General features: G+C 42.4%; 1 protein-coding gene across 1 annotated transcript; it reads right to left on the bottom strand.

Moving 5' to 3' along the window:
* Positions 1–240: 240 nt before the first annotated feature.
* LOC145341572 (extracellular calcium-sensing receptor-like) lies at positions 241–10,853 on the bottom strand. The gene is made up of 5 exons (XM_080186548.1): positions 10,575–10,853; positions 8,691–9,524; positions 4,506–4,733; positions 1,237–1,360; positions 241–1,154 (listed from the first exon to the last, which is right to left on the bottom strand). The coding sequence occupies exons 1-5, from the start codon at positions 10,839–10,841 to the stop codon at positions 241–243; spliced, it is 2,367 nt and encodes a 788-aa protein (XP_080042674.1). The 5' UTR covers positions 10,842–10,853.
* Between the last annotated feature and the right edge of the window lie 7,942 nt (positions 10,854–18,795).

Genomic DNA, 18,795 nt, shown 5'->3' with positions numbered 1-18,795 from the left:
CCCCATATAGGTCGCTCACAACAATAATGCCTTCCACCTATAGACACCTTGGTTTGCAGATATGCGCTAAAATAAAGTAGTCAGTATAATTGAACATAGATTTAATGACAATGTGGAATCCTGTACATCCATTTTTCTGACGCTTTACACTGAAAGTAAATGCAAGCCACATTAATTAAGCAATGAATATTCACATTGATGTAATAGACCGCACACAATACGTGAGAAATAGCTTAAGGTTCAGAGTGATTGTGAAGTCGCTTTGCCCATTATATTTTTCTTCGTGTTAGCCTCTGGTTTCAGTAAGATAATATAACATTTAGGAGCAAAAATGCAGACAAGCAAACCAAAGCTGGATGCCCAGATTGCAAATACTTCGACAGCCACAGTGTACTTCCCAGGGGAGCTGACATAAGCTGGGATAAAGGTTATCCAAACAGCGCAGAAGATCAGCATACTGAAAGTTATATACTTCGCGTCGTTGAAATTATCCGGAAGTTTTCGTGCAAGGAAAGCAAGCACGAAGCAAATAGTGGACAGAAGACCAATATAGCTCGACACGATATAAAAGGCTTTTAAAGAACCCACATCACATTCCAAAATAATAATGTCTCTGTAATAGGCCATATTCTTCAACGGATAGGGAGGTGATACACTTAACCAGATCGCACAAACTAAAGCTTGAATAAATGTAAGGAAGAACACTCCTAATCTCTGTTGCGTAGGTCCAAACCAGTTCATCAAATTGTTATTGGGAAGAGTTGCTTTGAATGCTATCACAACAAGAATAGTTTTCCCCAAAATACAGGAAATAGAGAGAACAAACACAATACCAAACGCAGTCCGACGCAACATACAAGACCATCTTGTTGGCTCTCCAATGAAGGTAAGTGAGCACAGGAAGCAAAGTATTAGTGCGAACAGAAGGAGGAAGCTGAGCTCCGAATTGTTAGCTCTAACCATTGGAGTTTCTCGATACTGGAAGAATATCACAGCTGTAGCCAATGTAAAACCGACTCCCACTAAAGCAAGTGTCACTAACACAAATCCCAGAACCTCGCCAAAGGAAAGAAATTCGACCTTCTTGAGAACACACCGATCTTTCTGTTGATTGGACCAGTATTCCAAAGGGCACTTCATGCAATCTGCGGAATCTGAAAGAATAGAATACTTTAACGCGAAAATTGCTTCTGGGCACAGAATTAGAGAGTGTACCTTAAACAGATTTGTACAGACCTGTGGTGTTGCTAATCTCACCATCGGCGCATTCTGCACAGTCAAAACAGCAAATCGGTTGTCCTTTCCTGTTGACCTTTCTTGTTCCGGGAGGACACGGTTCTGTGCAAACGGCACGTGGAATCTGAAGGAACACAAAAAATGTCACCGAGGGTCAAAGAACAGTCTGTACAGAAGGAGCACCAGGCTCATGGTGAACGCGCTCGCTTTTTCACGGACTATTCCTTCTCTGCTTTTCCCCTGGGTTTATACTTCCTTCCCTTCAAATAACTGATGCAATTTATTTTTTGGAGAAGTTACTGATAAGTCTCCTTCCCCTATTTTCAGACAGTGCAACTCTGACGAAGAGCAATCCCGACTCGAAACGTTGACTCTATGCTCTCTTCACATTTGCTGTCAGACTCCCTGAGATTTTCCAGCATTTTCTTCCTTTGTTTGACTTAGTTAGACAATGAGACATTAGGACACAGATGGGCGATGCAGTTTGATGGACAGGCTTCCTCTGTTCGGGACAATGAGGAAGGAAACATTGCAATGTTGATCACAACTCGCTGTATCTATTTTCCCGTCATTTTAACCTCTTTGAAATATAACTTCAAATCTGAAAAGCCTTGCGGACTCGAAACGTTAATTGTGTTTCTCTCGCCACAGAGTCTACTGAATCTCAATTTCTGTCAAGTCTCCACTTATTTTCTACTCTCAGAAAAAAGTACAGCTTTTCCAATTTCTCCAAACAACTCATGCGCCTTATTCCTGCTATAACTATAATAAATCTCTTCCGCACCCTCGTGAAAACCTTGACTTTTCCTCTTATATAGTGATGCAAACAGCTGAACACAATGCACGCTAGTTAAAGTTCAAGCAAACTAAAAATTGTTTTTCAGATTATTGACTCGGTTGTTTAGGAAGATAGGATATTTTGCATCCATATTCCTGCAGCACTGGATTTGTGTCAGAGATGCACAAACCCAACTTTTTTATTATTATTCACCCATGGGACATGGGTGTCGCTGGCTGGCCAACATTTATTGTCCATCCCTAATTGCCCTTGAAACTAACTGGCTTTCCAGACCATTTCAAAGGGCAGTTGAGAGCCAACCACATTGCTGTGGTTCTGGAGTCACATGGAGGCCACACCGGACGGCAGATTTCGTTCCCTAAAGGGGGATAGTGCAATCAATCATGGTTTCGTGACCATCAGTAGATTCTTAATACCAGATGTTTTTTTTTATTGAACTCAAATTCTACCATCTGCTGTGGTGGGATTCGAACCCGCGTTCCCAGAACGTAAGCGGATTTTCCAGTTTAGTAGTCTAGCGATAATACCACTAGGCGGTCGGCTCCCCATGCATTTAAGTAAAAGCAAAATGCTGTGAATCTGAAAGGAAAGCACAAAATGCTGGAAAGTCTCAGCAGATCTGACAGCATGTGGGGAGAGAGAATAAAGTCAACGATTCGAGTCTAGTTGATAAATGATCTCCAATCCTCCGACATTGAGACACTGTTGGCAAGAAACAACGATCCTTTCTGTTGTAGAAGAAATGTTTGCTATAAGCATTGATTAGAATCAGTAGATTTCGGCGAGGACATGCAGATGATTAAAGCATGTGGGAGAGAAGGAGGCTTTAGGGTCCAGATCCTAGACCGATTGGGATCATTTGCTTCAATATTTCCATTCAAGTGAGTTGCAGAATTCGTTTCAAGTTAACTATTGTAGTTATTTTCTGATAACTCTGATTAGAGTCCATTATAAAAGATGAGACGGCAGAGTACTTGGAAGTGCATGATAAAGTAGCACTGAGTGAGAACGGCTTTGTCAAGGGGAGGTCATGTCTGACAAATCTGTCAGCGTTCTTTGAGGAGGTAACAAGGAAGCTAGTTAAAGGAGAACCGGTGGACTGATTTATTTAGATTTGCAGAAGGCCTTTGACAAGGTGCCACATAGAAGACTGTTAAATAAGTTAAGAGCCCATGGTGTTAAGGGTAAGAGCCTGGCATGGATAGAGGATTGGCTGACTAGTGGAAGACAGAGGGTGGGGATAAAGGGTTCTTTTTCCAGGATGGCATCTGGTGACTAATAGTGCGCCTCAGGGGTCGGTACTGGGACCACAACTTTTCACAATATACATTAACGATTTGGAGGAAGGAGTAGAAGGCACTGTTGTAAGTTTGCAGATGATATAAAGATATGTGGAGGGATAGGTAGTGTTGAGGAAACAAGAGGGCTGCAGAAGGACTTGTACAGGTTAGCAGAGTGGGCAAAGAAGTGAAAGATGGAATAGAACGTGGAAAAGCGTGAGATTATGCACTTTGGAGAAAGGAATAGAGGCATAGACCATTTTCTAAATGCTTAGGAAATCAGAAACACAAAGGGACTTGGGGATCATCGTTCAAGATTCTCTTAAGGTAAACATGGAGGTTCAGTCGGCAGGTAGGAAGGCAAATGCACTGTTAGCATTCATGTCGAGAGGGCTAGAATACAAGAATAGAATAGAATAGAAGATGTACTTCTGAGGCTGTATAAGGCTCTGGTCAGACCCCATTCGGAGTATTGTGAGCAGTTTTGGGCCCCATACCTAAGGAAGGATGTGCTGACCTTGGAAAGGGTCCAAAGGCAGTTCACAAGAATGACCTCTGGAATGAAGAGCATGTCTTATAAGGATTGGTTGAGGACACTGGGTCTGTGCTCGTTGGAGTTGAGAAGGATGAGTGCGGACCTTATTGAAACTTATAGGATACTGTGAGGCCTGGATAGAGTGGGCATTGTTTCCAATAGGGGAGAAGCTAGAACCAGCGGGCACAACATCAGGCCATAGGGACGACCTTTAAAACAGAGATGAGGAGGAATTTCTTCAGCCAGAGAGTGGTGAATCTGTGGAACCATTTGCCACAGAAGGCTGTGAAGGCCAGATCATTGAGAGCCTTTAAGACAGAGATAGACAGATCCATGATTAATAAGGGGATCAGGGGTTATGGGGAAAAGGCAGGAGATTGGATATGAGAGATATATCAGCCGTGATTGAATGGCAGAGCAGACTCAACGGGCCGAGTGGCCTAATTCTACTCCTAAGTCTTATGGTCTTATTACTTAATTGGATAAGGGTAAAATAAGGTTAAGGGTAAATCGGATAAAATATGTAGGGATATGGGAGTAGAGTCTGGGTGGGATTGTGGTCAGTGCAGGCTCGGTGGACCGAAGGGCCTCCTTCTGCGCTGTAGGGTTCTATGATCTATCTATGACACATGAATGGGCATCACAAGGAACATACCTGATTCTTAACGCCGCTCCACATAATATCACCGATATTCAGGTTAAATTGTTGCCCAAAAGGAGCTGTACCATCATAATATCCAATGTTCACAACTTCAACTGTTCCCTTCAAAGTCAGTTGCAAGTTAATCAATTCATATGCCGGGACTGGATCACCATTTTTATCAAAGTACACGATTCTCCCGGTTCGATCTGTGAAATTTACTGAATGTAGGTAATGGAGCAGCTGGAAACAGAATAATGCAAACCATGTAAGCCTTTAGCTGCAACAAGGCTAAGCTGTATATGAACATGTGCAATAAAAATCCACATACATTAACTCAAACCGAAAGGCTGGAAATGCACCAATGAACAATTCAAGCAACTCCTTTAGAGCCAGGGTCTCGAGTGGACAGCATGTGTCCAGGAGGGCTTGTTAACACAGTGTGTTGATAATACAATCAGGATGGGGGGCATATTAGCCTTGGTATTGGGGAATGACTCGGGCCAGTAAATCAATGATTCAGTGGGGGTGCATTTTGGGCTTAGCGACCATAATTCCATAAGGCTTTTAGGTAGTCACGGAGAAGAAAAAATGTGGCCCTCAGGTGAGGTTGCTTAATTGGGCGAGGGACAAATACACCCAAAATAAACAGGAACTGACGAATTTGGATTGGGAGTGGCCAGTTGAGGGCAAATCCACGTCCAGCATAAGCGAGGCTTTTCAAGTACAATTGATCGAAGTGCAGAATATGCGTACCCCTGCAAAAATGAAGGATAAAAATTGCAGAATTTCGAGAATCATGGATGACAAGGAAATTTGTAAGCTTAGTCAAAGGATAATGGAAGCGTGCACTAGGCCTAGGAAACTAAAAACTGACGAAGCCCTTGAAGAGTATTGAGAAAGTAGGAAGGAATTTAAACATGAAATTGGGAGAGCATGAAATGTCTTTAGCAAACAGGGTCAAGGAGAATCCCAAGGCTTTTTACGGATATATTAGGAGCAAGAAGACAGCAAGACAAAGAGTAGGCCCACTCAATGACAACGGGGGAGGAACCAGGGGACTTGAGAATAGTCAATATTTTTCCTTTGTTTGAGAAAGGAAGCAGGAATACTGCAGGAAATTATAGGCCGGTGAGCCTGATATCAGTGATGAGGAAGCTTTTGAAGAAAATACTGAGGGACAGGATATATTTGGAAGAAAGTGGACTATTTAGTGGTTTTGTGTGGGGAAGGTCATGCCTCACCAACTTGATTGAGTTTTTTGAAGTGATGACAAAGATAATTGATAAGGGAAGGGCCGTGGCTGTAGCTAATATGGACTTTGGTCATGCTTTGACAGAGTCCCACATGGCAGACTGGTATAGAAACTAAAATCAGATGGGATGCGGGGCCGGCTGGTTAGATGGATTCAGAACTGGCTTGGTTTAGAAGGCAGAGAGTAGCGGTGGAAGGGTGTTCTTCAGAACGGAGATCTGCTGCTAGTGGTATTCCACAGTGATCACTGCTAGGACCTCTGTTGTTTGTAGTATATACAAATGATTGGGAGGAAAATGTTGGTAAGAACATAAGAACATAAGAAATAGGAGCAGGAGTAGGCCATCTAGCCCTTCGAGCCTGCCCCGCCATTCAATAAGATCATGGCTGATCTGTCGTGGCTCAGTTCCACTTTCCCGCCCTCTCCCCATAACCCTTAATCCCCTCTCTTATCAAAAACCCATCAACCCGCGTCTTAAAAATATTTAGCGAGGCAGCCTCCACCACTTCAATGGGCAGAGAATTCCAGAGATTCACCACCCTTTGAGTGAAGAAGTTCCTCCTCAACTCCGTTCTAAACCGCCCCCCTTTTATCTTGAGGCTGTGCCCCCTAGTCCTACTGTCTTTTTTGAGCGGGAAGAGTCTCTCCACCTCTATCCTATCCATCCCATTCATCATCTTATACGTCTCAATGAGATCTCCCCTCATTCTTCTAAACTCCAACGAGTACAAGCCTAATTTATTCAGCCTCTCCTCATAGCTCAACCCCCTCAACTCCGGTATCAGCCTAGTAAACCTCCTCTGCACTCCCTCCAAGGCCAAAATATCTTTGCGCAGGTGCGGCGCCCAAAACTGCACACAGTACTCCAGCTGCGGCCTCACCAATGCCCTATACAGCTGCAGCAAGACCTCCCTACTTTTATATTCAATCCCCCTCGCTATGAAGGCCAGCATCCCATTCGCCTTCCTGACCACCTGCTGCACCTGCAAGCTGGGTTTTTGCGACTCATGCCCAAGGACCCCGAGGTCCCTGCAGTTTTTCGCCACGTAAGTAATAGTCCTTCCTACCATTATTCCTACCAAAGTGGACCACCTCACACTTGCCAACATTAAATTCCATTTGCCATTTCCTGGCCCATTCGCCCAGCCTATCTAGATCCTTCTGCAGACTCTCCACACCCTCCGCACAATTTGCCGTTCCCCCAATCTTGGTGTCATCAGCAAATTTCGACACCCTACATTCGGTTCCCTCATCCAGATCATCTATATAAATGGTAAAAAGCTGAGGCCCCAGCACCGACCCCTGGGACACTCCACTAGTCACCATCCGCTAATCCGAATGGATTGGTGGTTTGATTCGTAAATTTGCAGATGACACAAAGATTAGTGGAGTTGCTGATTGTGCCAGGGATTGTCAGAGGATACAACTGGATATAGATAGATTGGAGACTTAGGCACAGAAATCGCAGATGGAATTTAGTAGACAAATCTGAGGTGGTACATTTGGGAGGAACAAATTTAGGTGTGAATTATGCTGTAAATTTGCAGAATACCTATGAACATAAACATATAGAGGGATCTGGAGATCCAGGTCGACAGATCTCTAAAAGTGGCAACAGTGTGGCCAAGGTGACTAAGAAGGCATATGTCGTGTTTGCCTTCATTCGTCGGGGCACTGAGTACAAGAGTTGGGAAATATTGCAGCTATATTAAAACTTGGTTCGGCTGCTTTTGGAGTATGGCGAGCAGTTCAGTTTGCCCCAATACGAAAAGGACAATTTAGGAATCAGTGGATAGATTGTGGAAACACATTGTTTCTACAACAAGGTAACAGCAAATGAAAATGCACTTCAGCAGTTTATTGAAATTATTTACTTCAATTACTTTATTGAATTTACTTTATTGAAGTTACTTACTTCAATAAACAGCAGCAAAATAACAAGTAATGCCAACGGGTGCAAAGTAGGGGTGGGTAGGAAAAAGCAAAGGCAGAAACTGCTTCTGAAATTGCTTCAAAAGTTATTCATTTAGATTAAACCAGGAAAAGTAACGATGAGCAACAAATGCCAATCTTGTCAGTCCCTTCAAAATCAAAGCATTAATGAGCTTTACAGACAGTGCAAAGATGGTTCACTAGGACGTTGCCTGGTCTCAAGGGTGAGGAGAGGTTGAATAAACTAGGATTGTTTTCACTGGAAGGATGGAGGCTGAGGAGAGACTTGATAGAGGTCTACAAAATTATGAGAGCATAAACAGGGTGGATATTCAGAGGCGTTTTTTTCAGATTGGAAGTGTCAATCACAAGTGGGCACAGGTTCAAGGTGAGGGGGAAGTTTAAGGGAGATATGCAGAGGTCATTTTTCATGCAGGAGTGGTGGCTAGCTGGAACACCCTCCCAGATGTGATGGTGGAAGCAGGCATATTAGCAACATTTAAGAGGCATATGCATGGGTGTATGAATAGGGAGAAAATAGAGGGGTACAGGCCAAGTAACGGTAGACCTTTTTAGTTTAGTTGGGGTACCATGATTGGTTCTGGGCTGGAGGGCTGATGGGGTTGTTTGTGTGCTGTTCACCGGTGGCACAATGGTTAGCACTGCTCTATCACAGCACCAGAGACCCGGACTCCATTCCTGATTGGGCCACTATCTGTGTGGAGTTTGCACATTCTCCCCGTGTCTGCGTGGATTTGCCCCGGGTGCTCCGGTTTCCAGCAAAAAGATGTACATGTTGGGTGAATTGGCCATGCTAAATTCTCCCTTAGTGTACCTGAACAGGCGCCGGAGTGTGGCGGCTAGGGGATTTTAATAGTACCTTCATGTGAATGCAAGCCTACTTGTGATAAAGAAAAAAATGTTGTTCTTTGTTCTAAAACATGCTAATATTGGTCCATGTTATATAGGTGGACTTAATCTCGGAAAGATTGTATCAAATAATATGTCGATACCTGCCAGGGTTGAAAATTGGAAATTTGAGCGCACGTATTATTCACAAAGGGTCCATTGCCTTCTTTGCAAGATAGCATGTCGTCCAGAGCATGCGCCACCGCGTAGACAGCTTTGTACACAATGTAGGAACTTCCGTCCATTATCGCCGGTAGATACGCTGTTTGTATTCCTTCCAGCCGCTCCTTCCCTGTACATTGCCGCACGGGAAGTGCTGAAGCAGTTTGCCCTGTCGCATTTTCGGCCTTGAACGAACACATGAATGCAGCTTCCCAAAATTTCTTCACGAAAATATTATCAGGGAATCTCGAAGGATGGATATTAAGAAGATAATCTCTGAGTCCGGGTATTTCTGTCCTAGGGGTGGCCAAGCCAATTGTCCCAACCAGAAATCGTGCCCTTTCTTCAGGTGAAACCAACTCTTCAGTAACCCACCCTTCGCTTCCAATCCACTGGATCCCGCTTACGTTTTGACGCGAAAATTCCTTCAGTAAAAGTCGCGCTTCTCGAGGATGTAGGAATCCGATCAACACGGGTGTAGTCGCCTGTTTGATCACCTGGACTATTTTGGTGATTTTTTCTGCAGGATCCGTCCTATAAAAGACTTCAGAGTACGCGATACAAACCCCAAGTTTCTCGGCCTCTGCAATAAATGTTCGCATTCCAAAATTCCCGTAATCGGTGTTGCTCCTAACGGTCCCGATCCAATTCCAGCCGAACGTTTTCACGAGTTTAGCGAGAATCTTGGTCTGATAGTCATCACTTGGTATAGTTCTAAAAAAGGTGGGGTATTCCTGTTTATCACTGAGGCAGGAGCAGGTGGAGAAATAACTAACCTGTATATAAAAAGTGTGAATATATGAAAACATGAATTGAGAGTATTTTCAAATATCATGTGTAATTAGTATGATTTGGCAACATTACTGGTGTGATTCATTTGGTATTTGTGTACAAACCGTATCCCGGAGTTTGTCATTCATCAGTAACTGAACTGAACTAATTAAATACAAGAGCACTACAAGAGCAATGGGCAACTGGAAATTCTGCTGCAATAAACTCACTTCCTGTCTCCCTAAAATCTGTCTGGAAGCCTCTCCATTTGCCTGAATTCCTGCAGCTCCAGAACCTATGGAAGCTGGACACCATCCAGGACAAATCATCCCACTTGATTCGCATCCCATTCATCACTTTCACTCATTTGTGACACTAATAAGTAAAACGTGTAACTTATAAATAAACTTTAAACTTTCAGACCCACTCCCTTCATCACCGAGGCGCAATTTCAGCAGTGTGCACCATCTAAAAGATGCATCACAGCAACTCTCGAAGACTCCTTCAACATACCCGTCTAAATATATAACTTCTACCACCAGGAAGAACAAATGAAGCTGATGCACGGAAACGCCATCAGGTGCAAGTTCACATCCAACCACGTGAATGATTCGGAATTCTGTCACTGTCCCTCCACTGGCTTTGGATCTGCTATTTCTACTTCCTTACTCACAAAACTGTACCTACAGCATATGGACTGCAGAAGTTCAAAAAGGTAATTCACGTCACCTTATCAAGGGCATTCAGGGATGAGGAGTATAAATGCTGGCCCAGAAAGCGATGCTTTCACTGAGGGAGAATTTAGCATAATCAATGCACTTAACCATCTTTCAGACTGTGGGAGAAAGCCGGAGGACCCAGAAGAAGCCCATAGGGACACGGAGAAAACGTGCAGACTCGGAAAAGATACTGACCCAAGCAGAAATCGAACCCGGGCACCTGGTGCTGTGAGGCAACAGTACTAACCACTGTGCTACCATGATTAACCTTCCAGCACTGAATTAACTAACCGAAGATACTTAATAACTAGTTAAATGAATGTATTTACATGTTACCATCGGAATTCTAAAGGAACCAACTGCCCTTGCAGTTGCAATGGAGGACGAGGACATCTCACAACCTATAATAGCTGCGACATTGGAGGAACCTTTACATTGAGGGTAATTAATTAGTTCTTGTTCTCCGTTGACCAAAGAGAGCGCTGCTTTCGTCGCAATGGCGAAGGACGAGCAGTCATCGTAGATTTTACATCCCAGTGTGAAATTCTGAAGTAGAGCTTTGTTCTGGTTTATTTCTTCAATAGCAAATAGCATGGTCTGCATCAACCGAAAGTTTGACAATTGAAAACTGTGAATATGTAAACAAAACACGGTACAGATAATCAAATCATAATTCAGTCGCTTGTTAAATAATATAGTTGAAATGCAATATATTCTCTCAAACTACAGCAAATAACAAATATATTCAGTCTGTAAAAACCATTGATGATTTTTTTCTACAATAAGAAGTGAAGTTCTAGTGTCATGGCAACAAACAAATATCTGTATTTGTAATTAAACACATATCATATATCAGAATACTGAGAGAGGCAACGGAGGAAATTGCTGGGGCTATGATCGAAATCTTTGTATCCTCACTGGCTACAGGGGAGGTCCCAGACAATTGGAGAATAGCCAATGTGGTTCCTTTGTTTAAGAAGGGTAGCAAGAATAATCCAGGTAATTACAGGCTGGTGAGCCTTACGTCAGTGGTAGGGAAATTATTGGAGATTATTTTTCGAGCCAGGATTTGTTCCCACTTGGAATTAAGAGGACGTATTATTGAGAGGCAACATGGCTTTGTGAAGTGGGGGTCGTGTCTCACCAGCTTGATCAAGTTTTTCCAGGAAGTGAGGAAGATAATTAATGAGGGCATGGCAGTGGATGTTGTCAACATAGACTTCAGTAAGGCCTTTGACGAGGTCCCTTATGGCAGACTAGTGCAGAAGGTGAAGTTTCATGGGGTCAGAGGTGAGCTGGCAAAGTTACAAAACTGGCTCGGTCAAAGAAGACAGAGGGTATCAGTGGAAGGGTGCATACCTGAATGGCGGGCTGTGACAAGTGGTGTCCCTCGGGGACCAGTGCTGGGACCTTTGCTGTTTGTAATATATATAAATGGTTTGAACAAAAATGTAATTGGTTTGATCAGTAATTTTGAGGACAACACAAAGGTTGGTGGATTTGTGGAATACGATGAGGAGCATCTAAGGATACAGCAGGATATAGATTGGTTGGAGGCTTGAGCAGAGAGATGGTAGATGGAGTTTAATCCAGACAAATGCGAGATAATGCATTTTGGAAGGTCTAATACAGATAGGAAATATACATTAAATGGCAGAACCCTTAAGAGTATTGACAGGCAAAGGGATCTGGGTGTACAGGTACTCAGATAACTGGAAGTATCAATGCAGATGAAGAAGGTAGTCAAGAAGGCATATGGCATGCTTGTTTTCATTGGCTGGGGCATTGAGATTAAAAATTGGCAAGTCATCTTGCAACTTTATAGAACCTTAGTTAGGCCACACTTGGGATATAGTGTTCAATTCTGGTTGCCACACTACCAGAAGGATGTGAAGGCTTTGGAAAGGGTACAGAAAATATTTACCAGGATGTTTCCTGATATGGAGGGCATTAACTATGAGGAGAGGTTGGAGAAACTTTGCTGTTCTCACTGGAACGATGGAAGTTGAGGGGCGACCTGATAGAAGTCTACAGGATTATGAGAGGTATGGGCAGAGTGGATAATCAGAAGCTTTTTCCCAGGATGGAAGAGTCAATTACTAGGGGTATAGATTTAAGGTGCGAGGGGCAAGGTTTAAAAGAAATGTACGAGGCAGATTTTTTACACAGAGGTAAAAACTAGTTGCCAGGGGAGGTCATGGAAGTGAATACGGTGGTGACTTATAAGGGATGTCTTGACAAATTCTTGAATAGGATCGGAATAGAGGGATATGGTCCCTGGAAGGGTAGGGGGCTTTAATTCAATCGGGCAGCATGGTCTGTGCAGGTGTGAAGGGCCAAAGGCCCTATTCCTGTGCTGTACTTTGCTGTTGGCTCTTGAATATATACACAGATATCTTTAGACTGGAATTATAGTAGAAATATGATCTTGACTCTTCAATTAACATTCTTCAAGGTTTCCCTTTCAATCCTAAAATTAAGCAAATTAGACAAATAATGATATTTAATAGATACACCAACAGGAAATCAGATTAATGCACAGCAAATTTCGTCAATACCCGAAGACTCTGCCTTTAGAAACTGAAGTCAACGAAAGCGTCCGGATTCTGCACAAAGAATAATGCCGAGGTTCATGTTACCTACAACTATAACGGAATAAATGGCAAGCAACTTCCAATGCCTACAGTAGGTAGTTCAGCAGAGAATGGGGAAAGTCTTGCCATAGGTACCCTGCCCTTTGGAAAACTTGCTACATAATAATCACCAGAAGACTTGGCAGTTAATGGATGTAGAGGGTGGCGCCCTGGCATTTAGCAGCCAGATATCCACAGAACAAATCAGAAATGGTTAGTTTACATTTTACAAATGTGGAACTACATTCCTTCAGATATAAACTATTATCGGAGATTTTTATGAAAAAAAGTGCACTTTTCATTTCTGTCCCATTCATTTTTCTTAATCCAACCCGCTTCTTTTTCTCTAATTCTTTCCACGATTTTACAAATTATATGCTGTAATTTACCCTTCTTGACTAAGACCCTGCGTGTCTCAGTTGGAAAGATTCGCTGTCATGTTTCCTATTCACTTAAATCTTAGATTCTCAGCAGGCGGCGCCATCTGAAACATATCTCCAAATATCGTAGACCAGCGTGCAGAAGTGCATAGATCATTTGTGGGCAGCTGTAAGATTCATGACCAGCTGTTCGTCGCTGAGTCACTCATGTGGTCCTTACACACTGTAACAGTATTTAATGTCACAGTAAAGCCACTTTCTAACATCTTATCGAACTACATTTAAATTTTCTGATTGATAAAGCGGGAAGAGAAGAAATCTGTCAATGCACAGTTGTTGAAAACATTACTCCCGCTCGCATTTGTTTTTACTCCCAATATAACTCAATGGCTGCCGCTCATATAGCTAGTTGCTTAATGTGTAAAGGACATTCGATACTTCTAATCAGTGACATCGAGGACACTGAGGTTCAGAACTTCATAATGTTTAAGACAAATTTGGTTCCATAGCAACTGTACCATAAATATATTTTTAAAGTTGTACTTATCGTTAAACATTTAAATTGCTTAAATGGCTTCAGTAGTATCACAGTTGCCGCGCACAACTTTTGTATTCCCAACCACGGGGTGTTGATTGCCTTTGTGCGTTACGTTTACCATCAGAAATTTGTCAGGATAGAAACACTCAGTAAGAAATAAATAATATGGTGAATACAAATTCTTCAGCCTGCGTCGATGTACAATGTTACATTCAACGATTTAAGGATAATCATTCTGTGGAAACAATTCGCCCACACATAGCATTTGAAAAGAATAACGTTACGGTTTCATAGGTAACTGAAAATGTTATAGAATTCTTTTCCGAAACCATAAGATTGTATTTCAAATAAGTGAACAGATGAAATTCACATGTTTTATTGTAATTTTGCACAAAAAATAAAAGCTTTTCTCTCCACGGCAGCAGTCGGACTCACCTTCTGCATTCAGTGTCTGTCGGAGTTGTGGTGAATGAAGGCACCTCCTGATTCGCATCTCGATGTACCTTAAATATTCCGCCCAGAATAATATCACCATCCTTAAATATACTGGGGAGGTTATCTTCCGATCTACGGGTACAGACCATTTCATGTATTTCCCTCTTGGCAAACACAGCTAGCAACAGGAAAGCCAGAAACAGAGTCATTTGCCTTATTGCAAGAAATCTGTCACTGGTTATAAGGAAAAGGAAGAGTTCAAATTTATATAGCTACTTTCATAGCCGGCGGACATCCCAAAGCTCCTTGCAGCAAATTAAGGCTTTCTACAGAGATCATGTAGGAGGTCCCGAAGTATTACATAGTGTACCGTCTACTCCGGCACGCGGAGTGGTTAGTCAATTCTACAGAGAGAAGAATTCACTTAATTACAAATAGGTAAACTCTTAAAGCCATTAGAGAATAAACCTTAACCCACTGAAAACAGAAAGCGCAAAGACTGCACAATATTAGTGTATGATGTGGATGATCACCACCAGATGTAACTTTTAAATATTTAGAGAATATCAGAATCCGTCTAATCTCAAAGTTAAACCAGTTTAAAGTCGAATCTTACATTAAAACTAGGTTATGAAATTTGTAAGGCCACGGCTGGAACATTATGTGTATTTCTGGCCTCCATATCACAGAAAAGACCTAGTTGTTCTGCAGAAAGTGCAGAAGTGGGTTACAAGAAGGTTGCCAGGGCGAGAAAAGTGTGGCTATGGGGTCAGATTGGAGACCTTGGGGTTATTTTCCTAAGAACATCAGGAGTAGGCCATCTAGCCCTTCGAGCCTGCCCCGCCATTCAATAAGATCATGGCTGATCTGAAGTGGATCTGTTCCACTTTCCCGCTCTCTCCCCACAACCGTTAATTCCTTAAAAACATTAGAGGCTGAGTGGTGATTTGATGGAGATGTTCAAAATTATGAGAGGGAGAGGTGTGGACTGGATGAAATAGGTTATCTTGGTGGAGAATTCTAGAATCGGGGACATAGATTCAAGATAAGTGGCAGTAGATGCAGAGGGGACACGAGGAAGAACCTTTTGCGCAAAGGGTGATGGGTGTCCAGGTTGTTGGTGGAGACAGAGATATTAAACTATCTTAAAAAGTACCTGGGTCTGCACCTTAAGTGTTGTAAGCTACAGGGCTACGGGCCGGGTACAGGAAGAGGGGGATTAGAAAGAGCACCTGATTGTGCTAAATCTGGAATGGACAAGTTGGGCCGAATGGCCTCCGTTTCTGTTGTTTCTTTTCTATGGCTCTAACTGCGAGATCGAAGATCAATTAAATTAAAATATGTTTCCGATCAAAGTCACACGTCATTATTTGGTAGAAGAAAGGAACCTGAGACCTGGCATCTTGCAGGGTATGCACCTGATGGTGTTTCCGAAAACTACCCTTTGGATCTCATATCAAGTACAAGCAAGCACACACAGACACAATCGCACGCCCCATTTTCAGCACTAGTTCTGGCTGAGCCAGCATCTACTCCAAGAAAATATTCGGAAGACCAAAGCCATCTTTGTTTATCCCTGCCGCAAAATCTATCCATGGTCACTGATTCCATTCGGCCCCTTGTCAACCGTGAGTTTAACCAGATTACTTACAGCATTGGCTGTGTTGGACAGAGAGGTGAACATCCCCCTCACCACTAAAACCAATTTTATCCCTTACTATCCTTTTGCTCTTGATATACCTGTAGAAGGTCTTAGGATTATCCTTCACCTTAACTGCCAAAGCAACCTCATATCTTCTTTTAGCCCTCCTGATTTCTTTCTTAAGTAGTTTATTATTGATTTATTATTTTCACGTGTGTTATGGTGCAGCAAAAAGTATTGTCTCTTGTGCACTGCACAGAGTTCATTGAGTACATAGGAGAGAACGAAAGGAGAGGATGCATAATATAGTGTTGCAGTCACAGATAGGGTGTAGAGAAAGATCAGCTTACTATATAGTCTGTCCATTCAAAAGTCTAATGGCAACAGGGAAGAAGCTGTCTTGGAGTCAGGTAGCACCTGTTTCCCGACTTTCATATCTTGCCCGAAGGAAGAAGGGGGAAGAGAGTACGTCTGGGATGTGTGGGATCTTTTATTATGCTGGCTCCTTCTCCAAGGCAGCGGAAAGTGTAGATGGAGCCAATGATGGACTGGGCTACGGTCACGACTCTTTTTAATTTTTTGCAGTCTTGGTCAAATCAGGAGCTATACGAAGTCAGGATACATCCAGAAAGGATGCTTTGAATGGTGAGAGTTGTAGTGGACATGACGAATTTCCTTAGCCTCCTGTGAAAGTAGAGGCGTTGGTGGGCTTTCTTAAATATAGCAGCAGCGTGAAGGGACCAGGATAAGGTTTTAGTGATCTTGAAACCTAGAAACCTGAAGACGACAACCATTTCCACTTCATCACTATTGATGTAGACAGGGGCATGTCCTCCACTACACTTACTTGAAGTCGATGACAATTTCTTTTGTTTTACTGATATTGAAGGAGTCACAACATTTCACCAAATTCTCTATCTCATCCTGTACTCCATCTCGTTATTGTTTGAGATCTGATTCACTATGATGGTGTTATCAACAAACTTGAAAATTGAGTCAGGGTGGAATTTGGACACACTGTGAGAAGTGTATGCGGGAAGTATAGTAAAGGACTGAGGGCACATTGTTGCGAGGCACGGATGTTAAGGATAATCGTGGAGGAGGTGTCATTGCTTAATCGGAAGCTACCATTCCTGCATGCTTGCGATGCTTCATCTTATGGAGTAGGGGTAGTAGTTCCCCATATTATGCTCTTGAGAGAAAAATGACCAGTATATTTTGCTTTGCATGCTCTGAATCTAACTATGCTCAGCCAGTGAAAATAGATTGAGTTTTTTGTTGTACAAAGGTTTCATCATTATTAATATGGTCTTCATTTCATATTATAACTGATCATCAATGCTCAGTTACTACTTTTGGGACAGCATGGCAGCACAATGGTTTGCACCACTGTCTCACAGCACCATATTGAATTCCAGCCTTGGCTGATTGTATGGAGTTTGGACATTCTTCCCACGTCTGCATGAGGTGCTCCAGTTTCCTCCCACAGTTCAATGAAGTGCAAGTTAAGTAGATTGGAAATTGTAAATTGATTCTTCGCGTGGATTTACGTGGATAAGGCATGGAGGTGCTCTTTCGATGGGCAGAATGGCCTCCTTCTGTACTATAAAGATTCTATGGATCTCTGGTTCTACATAAAGTCATGCAGTCGTTAGCTGTTAGCCGATTTCAAAGATTGACGTTGATCCTATCCACACATTTTGGTGATATAAAATATCGTCAATTGGAGTACCACGCTAATGCTGATTCAGTATCAACCTTACCTTTACCTATTGAACTGATGCCACCAACTAGTTTTGCTAATATTGTTTATTTTTCGCTAGTAGAGCATTTGGCTGTGACAGCTCCTCAAGTTCACAGACATAACAGAATGATAATAGCTGGAACGCATAGTCTGCATCCTGATTTGAGATCATATGGGCACAATTTTCCCATTTCGACCGCCATGGGAAAGGCCGGGTGGAGAGTAGTGGAGAGAGAAGGGAGGACCATGCCAAGCTCCTTTGACCTCGGGTCGTATTTTCTGGTTTTGGGGCGAGTGCGGCCAGAAAGTCTCGTGTATGAAGTAAGTTTGATTTGACCGTCCAAGGTCTACTGTGGATAATCCATATTATCATTCTTCCATGTCTGCGTGGAAGACTTTTTGAATAAGTGCATGAAAGTCATCTTGGTATAGCACGGATGAAGGAATCAGTCCATAGATATTTTTGCTGGCCGGGTCTGGATGCTCAGATTGAAGAAAAAGTGGGACAGTGTCAATCCTGTGCATGAATAAGTGACACCACTAGTGTCGCCTTTACATCCCTGAGGTTGGCTTAAAACACCATGGTAATGGTTACATGTAGATTATGCTGGTTCATTTGAGTTTTACATATTGTTAATCTCAAAATGGCCAGAAGTCATCGTCAGATTTACTACAATAGAACAAACTATCGAAAAACAATATTTATGCAGCATTTGGTAAAACTAGAACACATTGTTAGCAATAATGTTTCACAGTTCACTTCACGAGAGTTTGAGGATTATCTCAGAGTAAATGGTATTCAGCATATAAAATCCGTACCTTCCCATCCATTAACCAATGAATTAGCTGAAAGCTTCGTTCAATTCTTGAAACTTTTTTTAAAACTCAAGAGTAAGGTTCGTTATGATGTCGCGTGAAAAGCTTTATGGCATCTTATAGTAACACAACTCATGGGAGTACCCAATGTTCACCATCATCATTAGTCTTAAAGAGAAAGTTGAGAACTACATTTGATTTATTGTTACCTCCAGAAACTTCAGAGATAGTAGAGTGTCAACAACAATCTCAAATTTCTAGAGAAGAAATGAGGACAAAAGAACACTATTTTAAAAAGATGGAAGGTTGGCACATAATTATGCCGCGAGTGAGAAATGTGTATCAGCCTAGCAAATACGGATCCAGATT

Source organism: Carcharhinus amblyrhynchos, chromosome 3, assembly GCF_965287045.1.
Source record: "Carcharhinus amblyrhynchos chromosome 3, sCarAmb.v2.hapA, whole genome shotgun sequence".
NCBI lineage: Eukaryota > Metazoa > Chordata > Chondrichthyes > Carcharhiniformes > Carcharhinidae > Carcharhinus > Carcharhinus amblyrhynchos.
Note: the sequence above shows the minus strand (reverse complement) of the source record. Positions and strands in the feature narration are given on the sequence as shown.